General features: G+C 36.2%; 1 protein-coding gene across 1 annotated transcript; it reads right to left on the bottom strand.

Moving 5' to 3' along the window:
- Window positions 1-1,261: 1,261 nt before the first annotated feature.
- On the bottom strand, window positions 1,262-13,286 carry LOC147387677 (glutamate receptor 2.7-like). The gene is made up of 6 exons (XM_086421303.1): window positions 12,808-13,286; window positions 12,445-12,729; window positions 11,360-12,324; window positions 7,871-8,177; window positions 3,667-4,061; window positions 1,262-1,878 (listed from the first exon to the last, which is right to left on the bottom strand). The coding sequence occupies exons 1-6, from the start codon at window positions 13,133-13,135 to the stop codon at window positions 1,384-1,386; spliced, it is 2,775 nt and encodes a 924-aa protein (XP_086277429.1). The 5' UTR covers window positions 13,136-13,286; the 3' UTR covers window positions 1,262-1,383.
- Window positions 13,287-13,535: the final 249 nt, after the last annotated feature.

The following is a 13,535-nucleotide window of genomic DNA, read 5'->3' on the forward strand; positions in this document are numbered from 1 at the left end:
ACTATATTAACCAAAGAATAACTGGGTTACAATTTCTCTCTGCCTCTCGTATATCTCTCACACCCCTTTAGGATTTCATCTCTTACCCTTTATATACTTAGGGTTACAAAGAAGTTAAACGGGTCGGATCCAAAAATCAATTCAAATGGGCCCAATATTATGTCCGGGGGTGAATTTAATAGATCATCAAAAGATCCGGGTTGAATCTACAACAACTCTCCATATACAAGAATAGAAGACATAACCCAACAATATTAAAATCAATCTACTTAATTAGTGTCAGATTGTATGGACACTTGAGAGATGCAAGTGCTCGTAATATCATTTGGTATGTGAGGCTTTATTCGCTTGGAGGACATGCCCACCGTCCATTTAGACTAAGGATCTTATTTGTGCTCTTGGTCCCAAACTGGTGCCTCCAAGATTATATCCTAAAGCCAATCTTGCCCATTAACTATATTAGAGTATCATAGGATGCAATAGAATAAGGTGCATTGTGAAATGCCAAATCATCTTTTCTCACGAACAAGATAGAAAAAGATTAAATTTGGTTTCTTATATTAGACTTGGCTTCTTTCTAGGATTGTTTTTAATATTTCTATATGAATCTCATAGGGTTCATTGTAATTCAATTAAGAGAATCAAACCAATTCATTTCTTCTTTATTGTAAAAAATCCCAGTTTATCGAGACCTTATTTTACATTCACTAGTATTTTACTTTCTTCAATAAAGATATTAACTTACTCTGGTCAGTCCTTTATAATTTATGCATCCCTGCCTTATAAATTCCTCTATTTATCCTTATCATACGTCTCAAACGACTTGTTTTTTTCTAAACACATGATCCTAACTCACATTCTCTTGAAAGAGATAACGATGGACCATTCATAAACTCAAAAAAATGATAATGAAGCAACAATGATGAACTTCATAGACAGATGATGACCACCAAAATAATTTCAATAAAATCAACAATCCAATTAATGAGATCTAGGGTTGACATTAAATAAATTAATCACATATCCATCTTTTATCAAAATTAGGATGGATATTGATTAGCTATTGGATTAGATTTCTTATATTAGAGTTTGTTTTTTTCATTTAGGACTACTCTCTTTATTGGTTCAATTCTAAATTTATTTTAAATATCTGAAATTTAAGAATTACAATTTATAAATTAAGAAGAAAAAAAAAATACTCCTATTTAATGTTGTCTGCTTCAATTAATGAACAGTATACAAAATAATAATAATAATAAATAAAAATAATAAAACACCTAAAAATTAAGCACTAGAGGAATGGTGGTGTTGCTGCTCTTGGTCATCCAAGGGAAAGCTATGTCATCTCCTACCATACCCAAGAAAAGAAGCTAAACTCAAAACTCATGCATGAGTATCCAAATGGGCAACATATGCGTCTGCCATTTCAATTTCAGCTGGTGAAGATGTCTGAGGATGCCTAGGGGTATCATACTCGCTTACATGCTTCCCACTTGTAGAAATCCCATCCACATCCACCGCTTCTGCCGAAGTCGAAACTCTGCCTTTGTTGAAGTAGTGCACTGCTCTCTTAGATCGATTCCATAAGCTATCATCCTTCGGTGATGTATTACTTACGTATGCTTCTCCATGGCGTCGAAAATTCTTGAATAGTTGAACAAGATATAGCAGAAATACAATGGTAGATGTTCCTACCGTTAGGACGAAGAGACCCCAGAAGTTGTCGAGGCCTAACCTTTGATTCTCAGAGGTTGAACCCTCGGACCATGGATCAAACCTGAACCATTTTTTCTCCAACTTGGTTATGATACCATCTTCAGAAAGGTTTAAAATGGCTTTGGAGATGTTTTTTGCAAGGGGAAAACCTTTTCGAAATACCTGAAAGAGAAGAACAGAAGATATGGTTAAATCTTTGTCATCTCCTCGTCATGGTTTTAAAACTTGTTTTGATATCTCGTTTGTGAATGAGACTGAGTCATCTCCGATGAGTTTTCCGATACATTTGAGACGTCTCGTTCAACAATGAAAAAGCTGAACTTGGGTTTTAAATCTCGTAGGATACATTGACTTATCTATCCGTCTCGTTGGTGGATGATACCGAGACATATCGGATGAGTCGTCACGGTCTCGGACGAGATTTAAAACCATTCTCCTCATATGAATCTTTTTCACTAAAAATATTTTTATTTTCTTTTTTGAGATAAGTCTTTGATGATGATGGATGTTTGTCACACCAAGCATGTTAATGAATATGCTAACTTGATAAGTTAGTTGAACTCTACAAGCGTTGATACAATGACCTGGATTCAAAATCTATCTTCACCTATTAATTACGAGTCGTGATGAATGCACCCAATCTTGGTATGCGGTTAGGTATGCAGCTGCCGTGGCAAGGGCACAAAATCATAGATCGTTTTCATCGGGACACATAAGAAAAAGATGTGCAGGTTTGTGTCCTTGCTACGTCAGTCACATATACCAAGACCGAGTGCATTCATCATTATTCATTAATTATTAGCCATTAATTATCTCCCCGGCCAAAAAATAAAATAAAAATGGCCTAATGTTTGAGTCTTGAAGGTTAGCATCTACCATATATACATGTAGGTGAGAGTATACCAAAACCAATCCAAATTCATAAACTCAGCTCCAATCCAAATTCATAAACTCAGCTGAGTTTCAAAACTAAACAACTACTTGAACCGGTTTTGGACCAAGAAAACTTACCTAGTACCCATCGAGTGGGTTGAGCCAAATTGGATGTTTTAAAATCATGTGCCCATCAAGAACTCAATGAGCCATGCATGGTTAAATGCAATATTTAAATTTTGGGATAATTAATGGGTCTCAATATTTAGTGTTATGTAGGGCTGCAACCTGGGCGGGTTGGACAGGTTGGAGGCTCAACCCAAGTTGTAGAACTCTCAACCCGAACTCAACTCAATCCGGCCTTTGGGTTAGAGCTCATTAACCCAAGCTATTTAGTGTTTTGTAGGGCTGCAACCTGGGCGGATTGGGCAGATTGGAGCATCAACCTAGGCTCAATCCAAGGTGTAGAACCCTCAACACAAGCTCAACTCAATCTAACCATCGGGTTAGAGCTCATTAAACTAAGCTCAACTCGAGATTGAGTTTTTAAAATCGAGTTGAGCTCAGATTAGCCCAAGTTAGGTAATTTTGGACGGGTTGGGCTCATTAATCAAGTCTAATTTCATTTTCATCAACAAATAAATTTTATTTTATATCTTAAAAAATAAATACAATATATAAAAAAAAATCAATAATAAATAAATTTGCACACAACCTCTAAATCCATTAATTTTCATATTATAAATTTTTCCCTTAATTTGACAAATATATTTAGCAAAAGATAAATAATTTTTTTTTTTTAAATAAATAACATATTTATATATAAATATATAGCATCGGGTTCGGGTGGAGTTGGTTATCAGGAGCCTCAACCCGAATTCAATTTGGGCTCAGATTTCCTAACCTAGGCTCAACTCATTTTCCATATAACCCAACCCATGCTAACCCATCAATTGGGTTGAGCCTGGATTAGGTTCAGGTTAGCCCGCCCAAGTTGCAGCCCTAGATTTTTTGTTGTCTTTGGTTTCTCATAAACATATCAAGTAATTTACTTTAATAGCTTTGGTGACTACTTACAAAGCCCAAGCCTGCAAATTTAGTTTTTGGCCCAGCAACCATGTATCCCTTGTGCTCGGAGAGGAACACTTTTTGATAGGGGAGTTCGATGAATGCGGCCTTGATTCTTCCATTTCTGAACTCTTCTATATAATTCTCTACACTTTTGATATTTTTTATGTTGTCTCGTTCAAAGTGATAAACTTCTTCTAAGTATTTACTCACGAACGAGGCTCCATCGCACCCAACTTTGTCATTGTTCTTTCTTAGTGACTCGATATCAGTCACAGTTGGCTTGAGTTGCGTAACTGTGAGCATGGAGGTGAGATTGGCTGTGTAACTTGAAGTCACGACGAAAACGACCAAGAACCACATAAGAACCACTATTCGAGTGAAGTTGTTACGAAGTGTCTCCCCTGTAATTAACATGAATTGATATATCAACTCTTAACCTTTGAGCTAAGGGGCGTTCATTAATTGCTTGGGCCCATAAATGGGCCTTCGGGGATTTATATTGCTATACCAACTATTTTATATACACATGAGAAATGAAATTGTATATGGCATGCCAAATAAGAATATAGACACACCAAAAGAATTGTAAAAACCAAAACAAAGGTAAGGAGCAAGTAGTTACATTAATAGTAAACTGATAAATTTGGAGAGCTATTATTGCCACACCAACTTTTACTAGCGCTACGCCAATTGTGTGCAATTCTTTGGTGATTTACATAGGAATTGGTATGGTGTTAGTAAAAGTTGGTGTGGCAATAGTAGCTCTCTAAATTTATTTCTTTTTTTTTCTTGGTGGATATACTGGACTTGAATTATATGTCAAGATGGGGGGATAATTATTTGTTTCAATGATTTTTTACAAGGTCTGGGTGCCATCCATTTTACAAGATACCACGGCATCTAGCAGTGTGGTAAATAAATTATATATATCTATATATATATATATATATTATATATATATATATATATATATATAATATATATATATATATATATATATATATATATAGGGAAATGTTCAGCATCAAACATTTTGGCAAAACATTTTTCAAAACATGGGTTAGAGGTTTTGGAATGGGCTGATTTTTGGTGAGGATGATCTCTACGGTGAAGAGATCATCCTCACCAAAAATCAGCTCATTTTGAAACTTCTAACCCTAGTTTACAAGTTGAAGAATCATGAACCGTCAAATTTTTATAAATCAGTTTTGATGGGGTTAGAAGTTTTGGAATAAGCTGATTTTTGGTGAGGATGATCTCCTCATCATAGAGATCATCCTCACAAAAAATCAACTCATTCCAAAGCTTCTAGCTGATGTTTTGGAAAATGTTTGGCAAAATGTTTGGCAAACTTTAGGATTGCTGAACCACCCTCATATATATATATATGGGAAATGTTCAGCACCCAACCATTTACCCAACATGTTTTGTCCTACATGGGTTAGAAGTTTTGGAATGTGCTGATTTTTGGTGAGGATGATCTCTACGGTTAGAAGATCTTCCTCACCAAAAATCAACTCATTCCGAAATTTCTAGCCCCATGTTTACAAGTTGAAAAATCGTGGACCGTCCATTTTTTGTAAACCATTTTTTATGAGGTTAGAAGTTTTGGAATAGGCTGATTTTTGGTGAGGAGATCATCCTCACCAAAAATCAGCCTATTCCAAAACTTCTAACCCATGTAGGACAAAACACGTAGGGTAAAGTGTAGGGTAAAGCGTAGGGTGTTGAACAAGACCCTATATATATATACACACACACACCAACTATTTGGCCAACACTTTTTGTCCTACATGGGTTAGAAGTTACGTAATGAATTGGTTTTAGTGAAGATGGTCTCTATGATGAGGAGATAATCCTCACCATAAATCAGCCCATTCCGAAATTTCTAATCTCATGTTTATGAGTTAATGAATTATGAACTGTCCATTATTTGTAAACCATTTTTTATGGGCCGAGGTTAGAAGTTTCGGAATGGGCTGATTTTTTGTGAGGTTGGTCTTCTCATCATAGAGATCGTCTTCACCAAAAATCAGCCCATTCCAAGACTTCCAACCCATGTAAGCAAAAACTTGTTGGCCAAATAGTTGGCACCCGAACGGCTCCCATATATATAGTGGATCTGGTGACAATCCTTTCTCTTATGGGGTTAGAAGTTTTTAAATGTGCTGATTTTTTGTGAGATGATATCTATAGTAAGAAGATTATCCTCACAAAAATTCATTCTAAAACTTCTAAACCCATAAATAATGGTTTCTAAGTTGAATGATCATTGACCATTGTTAAATTGTAAAAAACTTTTGATGGGGTTAGAAGTTTTGAAATGTGTTGATTCTTTGTGAGGATGATAACTACGGTAAGAAAATCATCACAAAAATCAGTCCATTCAAAAGTGGTTCATAAGTTGAAGAATTCTTGACCGTTAACATTTACCGTTAAATTGTAAACAAGTTTTGATGGGGTTAGAAGTTTCAGAATGAGCTGATTTTCTATGAGGATGATCTTTTTACCATAGAGATCATTCTCACAAAAAATTCAGCACATTTCATAACCCTATAAGACAAAGGATTGTCAACATGGATTATGAAATAAGGATTGTCACCTAATCCCAACTCGTATATATATATTTTGCTTGGTGGATAGACTAGACTTGGATTATATATATCAAGATGGGGGGACAACCATTTTTTACAACATCTGGATGTTATTCATTTTGCAAGATCCTGTTGAGTTTAGTCCCACATCATATAGAAATTACCTTGTCTCTCTCCTTATAAACTCTTGGGCCTCTCCATTCATTGTCAATTGATTTTGAGTTGGACCCTTAAATTTATCATGGTATCAGAACGGGTCTTTCTCTCTTCCATGTCACTCAGTTCATATCTCCAAGTGCTTTGGCCTAGTCCAACCCACACATCCGGGGGCGTGTTGAGTTTAGTTCCACATCGGACACAAATTGCCTTGTTTCTTTCCTTATAAGCTCTTGGGCCTCTCCACTCATTGCCTATTGATTTTGAGTTCAACCCTCAAATTTATCAGGAATTTGTTAGAGGCGTGGGGTTGTAAGGTCTATTTCACTCGCAAAGATCAGGTTAATATCAAAAGGATTCCTCCAAGCTCTGGTGTTATAAAGCTGAATACCGATGGATCTTTATCTTCCAATGGGCTTGGATATGGGTTTGTTGCGAGGGATAACCTTGGCAACATCTGCATTTATGGTATGGGTAAAGTCTCAGTATGTTGAAATTACAACTATTGAGTTAGAGGCCACTTTTCAAGGTCTTTCGGTTTTGCATCAACAAGGATTCACTAAAGTAATGGTAAACTCAAGACTCTATTTCAGCGTCTTGGAATACTTCCTAGAAACACATTACCCTCCTTGGTCTAATTCAAGCTTTAAGACACAACTTCATGGATATTAGTTTTGAGTTCGCTTGGCGAGAATCTAATAGAACTGTTGATTGGTTAGCTAGAAAACGTGCCCTTTTATTCTGTTGATTGATTCTTTTGGATAACTCTTCTTACTCTGCTGAGTTGTGCTCTATATTTCAGCAGATCTTCTTTGTAATTTCTATCGGCTTTAGCCTCTCAATAAAATAGGGTGGGGACTGAATTTTATAGCCCCAGCTCACCGATAATAAAAAAAAAACCTCCCCTTTGAAACATTGGCGTTTGAAAAATGCCACCATCTATTATTTATAAAAGAATATATGAGGGTGAAGATAGGGTTTTGATCTCAAGTCTATGGTATTACCACTCTCCTTAGCTGAAATCTAAATCAAAAAGATTTTTTTGAGAAGAAATGGAAAAAAATGGAGCAAATAATAAGAAAATAAGATGGTTATCCTTAGAAAAAGAAAGTATTTAATTTAATTGTTTGGTGTGGCAATATAACTTTTTCATTGAATTTGATAGATCCTAAGACAAAATTTTCTGATGAGTCATGCTGGGGTGACACAAACTGTGACAAAATCTTGTGGTGTCATGCACATTACCATAGATGCTTTTCCACAAGATACAAGTAAAAAGCATCTACGGTTGTGTGTGTGCCACCACATCATTTTTGTCACCTTTCTGTCCCCGTTTTTGTCATTCCAGCATTTTCCTTTTCTGATTGTGTAAACACATGGGCCTCAATGCCATCAGAACTTGGTATTTTCTTGATTAAACATAATAATGTGTCATTATACTAGAAATTTAAATAACTTACTGTGTGCAAAGAAGATAGTGGAGAAGGTGAACGACAATGCGGTACCGAGTTGACTCGTCCATGGGCCTCTAAATTCTGGATTGGATCTATGTTCCAAGAACCAGACTATGAACATTGTGTACATCAAGACAGCCCCTGTCACTAACCACGTTCCCGTGGTGAAGGGCTTCCAGAACAACCATGCCTTTTGAGAAGATTTCACTGGGGTGATCATCGATAATCCTGACTCAGTATAAGGCTGAGTGAATTCCACGCCGTCAAACCGCTTGGCTAGGATCGTCACATCGCCCACCACCCCATCGTATATCTACAATCAATTTTGACCCAAACAGTGGTAAGTATAAATTATGGGTAAATTGACCGTCATTTGATCCCTTACCCAAGATAAGGTTATCCTTCTAAAGTCAAATGAGCTTCTTTTTAACACTCCAATCTAACAAAATAACATTTAATTTTGTGAAATACAGGAAATTACACTATTAAAACTCAACTGGATTGACCGACTTTCGAGTTGATTTGACTAGAAGGGTGTTTGTTTTGGAATCTAGAATTCGATTAATTCTTGCCTTAATCCAATTTTTAGAATCTGATGTTACATTAGTTCCAGATTATAAAAATGATTCTTCTACATTCAGACTTGGAAATCTAAAAAAATGAGAAGCAAGAACTTTATAGGTCCCGTTCAGCACCCAACCATTTACCCAATAATTTGCCCAACATGTTTTGTCCTACATGGGTCACGTTCAAGGGCCAACTTTTTGGCAAAACATTTTTCAAAACATGAGTTAGAAGTTTAGAGATCATCCTCACCAAAAATCAGCCCATTCCAAAACTTCTAACCCATGTTTACAAGCTGAAAAATCGTGGACCGTCCATTTTTTGTAAACTGTTTTTGATGGGGTTAGAAGTTTCGGAATGGGCTGATTTTTGGTGATGATGATCTCCTCACCGTAGAGATCATCCTCACTAAAAATCAGCCCATTCCAAAATCTCTAACTCATGTTTTGAAAAATGTTTTGCCAAAAAGTTGGCCCTTGAACGCCACCCTATATATATAGGGTCGGGTTTCGTAGACCCCCATTACGACTCACATTGCGACACACCGTTTTGTCTTATATGGGAAAAAATGTTTGAAATGGGCTGATTTTTTGTGAGGATGATGTCTATGGTGAGGAAATCATCCTTGCCAAAAATCAGCTCATCATAAAACTTCTAGCGCCATGTTTACAAGTTGAAAATTTTTAAACCGTCCAATTTTTGTAAATCAATTTTGATGGGGTTTTGAAATGGGATGATTTTTTGCCAGGATGATCCCCTCATCACAGAGATCATCCTCACAAAAAATCAGCCCATTCCAAACATTTTTTCCCATATAAGACAAATGGTGTGTCGCAATGTGAGTCGTAACGGGGGTCGTAGGAACCCCACCCATATATATATATATATATATATATGGGTCCCGTTCAGCACCCTAAGTTTTACCACACACTTTAACAAACGTGTTTTGTCTTACATGGGTTAGAAGTTTTGGAATGGGCTGATTTTTGGTGAGGATGATCTCTATGTTGAGGAGATCATCCTCACCAAAAATCAGCTCATTCTAAAACTTCTAACCCCATCAAAAATGGTTTACAAAAAAGGGACGGTCCAGGATTTTTCAACGTGTAAACATGGGGCTAAACATTTCGGAATGGGCTGATTTTTAGGGAGAATGATCTTCTAATCATAGAGATCATCCTCACCAAAAATCAGCTCATTCCAAAACTTATAACCCATGTAGGACAAAAAACGTTTGTTAAAATGTGTGGTAAAACTTAGGGTGCTGAACATTTCCCTATATATATATATATATGTGTGTGTGTGTGTGTGTGTGTGTGTGGTCAGGATCAAGGGACATATGTAAAAACAATGTAATATTAGTAAAGTTTCAAAATATAGGTTAGAAGTTTCGGATTGAGCTATTTTTTTTTTTTTAAGATGATCTCTATGATGGGAAGATCATCCGAAAAAAAAATCAGTCCAATCTGAAACTTCTAACCCCATTAAAAGTGATTTAGAATGTGGATCGTCGATTTTTTGTCAAGTTTTGTCAATAATTTGTAAATCACTTTTGATGGATTTAGAAGTTTCAGATTGAGCTGATTTTTTGTGAAGATGATCTTCTCATCATAGTGACCATCCTTGCAAAAAATCAGCTCAATCCAAAACCTCTAACCCATATTTTGAAAAACCTTTGTTTTTACATATGTCCCTTGAACTGCCCCCATATATGTATATATATAGGGAAATGTTCAGCACCAAACATTTTTCAAAACATGGGTTAGAAGTTTTGGAATTGGCTGATTTTTGGTGAGGATGATCTCTACGGTGAGGAGATCATCATCACCAAAAATCAGCCCATTCCAAAACTTCTAACTCCATCAAAATGATTTACAAAAAATCGATACATGCATCTCAAGAACCTAAAACATGCTCTCTAATAATTAAGTTTAATGGGCGAACCTTGTGCCATTGAAGCGGATTAACCAAGAATAATATTACCTTGTAAATCACTTGTGAAATCTCCAATACGCGTGAATCATTTTAGATCCGCATGCATTTAATTGGATATAATCTTAAGATTCTAGTGATTGATGGAGATCACTTCAAATCAAAATCCTATGTCTCAATCTGTCTTTATGGTCAATTGACTTAAAATCTTATCAGGACGTCATCCCTCTTAAATAGATGGGAATTGAGAGCCTAGTCACAAGGGCGGATTTATAATGGGGACGCTTGCCCCGAATTCTTTAAAAACCTCTTTATCATTCACGTTTTGGTAATTAAAATGAACAGTGGGTCGGGAATCGTAAATTCGTCAAAGTTGATCACTTTTTCGTAAATATCCCAATCATGTAGTTAACGAGATTTAAAAATATGAAAATCAGTTTTTATATTGATAATTCAAAATTAAAATCTAGAATCAGAATCTAACGTGATCAAGGGGTCATTGTTATACTAGTGAGTTAAATGACGGTTTCTATAAAATAATAATTACATATTACAACTCAACTAATATTTTTCAAGTCCTAAGTCTTCAAGTAAGACAAGTCAAATTATGCTATAAAAAAAATATCCAAATTAACCGAGTCCACTTATTCAATCAAATCATCTAATTTTAAAAAAACTATAATCATTCCGAAAATTCTCTATAGGTCTAGTCAAGAAAGAAAAGTTTAATTGTGAGCCATGTAAAAGAAACAAATGAAACAATCGTGGAGTTTAAATTAAACGTGGTTTTCAACCTCGAATTTTGATGTTGACTCATTTTTTGTTCATGAAAGATTCTATGATGGATGTTTCGATCATCTCATCTCGTTCACGAATGATATCAAGAATCCAAAAGGACTCACCCATCACCCGAGCCATCTTGGTATTGGATGATTATTGAAACCATGATTTAGAGAAAGAAAAACTAAAAACAAGTGTTTAAGGATTGATGATCCTCACCTCATTACGGACCTGATCCACTAGTTCATCGTACGTGCCATTGAAGGCCAGGAACTCGGGTGATAAATTACAGCCGAGATGTTTTAAAGCCTCTATGAAGATATCAATGCAGAAACCTGTGGGTTTCTCTCCCTCTTTCACCGTCACAAAATTCTTAAATAAGGGACTTCTTGGTATACCAATCTTCAACTTTTCTGAATCCCTAGGCATCAACGATCTTCGTGGGGGCCTCTCTAGTAGGCCCTCTGGCCAATTCACTACTCTACCCAATGCTTCCATGGTCCCACCTTTCCCTCCCCAAAACCCCAATTCTATTGACCATAATTTGAGCTCCATGTATCCCTTCTTGATCACATTAACAATCTGATAAACCTGATTTTGTGATAATTCACCATTTTTGAATCGAATTTCACTACTTAAACCACTAAAATTACTCGACAAAATATTTTTTAACAATGTTTTTGGGGTAATAATATTGTTGGTAAGTCTCTCCATTGCTCTTGCAACACTAGAAATGGTATCGTAAGCCCTTAACGCGTAAATTCCTGGATCGTACCTATCTTCATCTAGATATTCTGATCGAAATTTTTTGCTGAATTTGATCGTAAAGTCTTGGAAAGATTGGGTAGTCTCCGAGAAATGGGATTTAATTCCTATAACACCTTCCATGGAAGACATGACCGATGAATTAAGGGCATCGAAGACATTTGTAATTGAGTCTGTAGTTATCCAAACAGAATCTTTTCTCATCAAATCCATTTCTTTGGCTTGTATAAACAAATGGGTAGCTAACTGTATCGATGAGTGAACGATGAAGACTCTGGATTGGTTGCTCTTTAACTTCTTTAGTTCTTCTCGAATTATTGTCTTTGGATCGGAAGGAGATGAAAACGGTGGAAGAGCAATCCAGTACTCAATCTCCGTACCAACATCTCGAAGAGCGTCTGAAAGAAGTGTGACAATGCCTGTGTCAAGGTAATAATTCTTATTTGTTATTGGATAAATTATGGGAACCCTAATATGATTTCTATGAAATATAATAGATCGAAAAAAAAAAAAAAATGTAAAAATAATATGATTGTAACCTGTATCACCACCATAAGCATCATCTTCATAGATTACAATGACTTTAGGCCACCCATAATAGCCAACAATGTTAGCCACACATTTCATTTGGAGGGAAGCATTGCTAGCCATCCGAGCCAAGAAAGGCCATCGAACAGACATTAAGGGAGGAGTAATAGTGGGTGTAGTAAAAGAAATCACAGGTACTTGTGCTCGATTTCCTACTTCAGCAACTAAAGCTGCCTCCTGCCATGTCTCCATGCCGATAATTGCTCGAACTTGTTTATCTTTAATGAGATTATCAGCTGCACCCACACAAAATGGAGGAATAATTAGAGATGTTAAAGATAAGTGTAACTAAAGTTTTTACGTAGAAATGTTACCTTCAGAGGCTGCTTTCAGGGGATCTCCACCAGAGTCGCTTATATGGAGGACTAATTCATAATTGTTGCGCGACCGGCGGTTGTTGAATTCTTGGATTCCAATTTCCATGGCTACCTTCTCTTCTCTTCCGATACGGGAATTAGCATCGATAATGGCCCCGATGTTCATAATTTTGTTGTTGTTTTGGGCTGTTGTGATCCCTCCATGGGAGAGAAGAATGAAGAAGTAGAAGAAGATGAAGAGGAATTTTGATAGAGAAAATTTAGTAACCGCGACAGATATTGGGAGAGGCATTTGGAATTTGAAGGTCCAGAGCTTGTTTTTCATAATTGGAACAAACAAAAAACCTCTAATTTATAGAGATTGCATGCTGATTTGGTCAAGTTGAAAAAAGTATAAACGTTGAGAAATTCAATTGGATGGAAACTTAAAAACCAATTGAAGTAGAAGAATCAAAGGATTAAATGGAGTGATTCTTTGCTCACATCATTGTGAGTAAATTTACTTACAGCACCGTTTTGACATGTGGCATTGATGACGTAAGTAATAAGAGGGAAATTTCTCATTCCTGTCGGCACATCCACTGCCACAGGGGCGGATTTAGTGTGGGGGCAATAGTGGCACTTGCCCCCATAAGAATATTCAAATCTTCTCTGGAGTAATGAGCTATTGTGAAAGATGATAATGACAAATAAAAAAATCTGTTACTATTGCCCTTATAATTTGT

The sequence above is a fragment of the Akebia trifoliata genome, chromosome 13 (assembly GCF_017979445.1).
Source record: "Akebia trifoliata isolate Shusen 1 chromosome 13, ASM1797944v1, whole genome shotgun sequence".
Lineage (NCBI taxonomy): Eukaryota > Viridiplantae > Streptophyta > Magnoliopsida > Ranunculales > Lardizabalaceae > Akebia > Akebia trifoliata.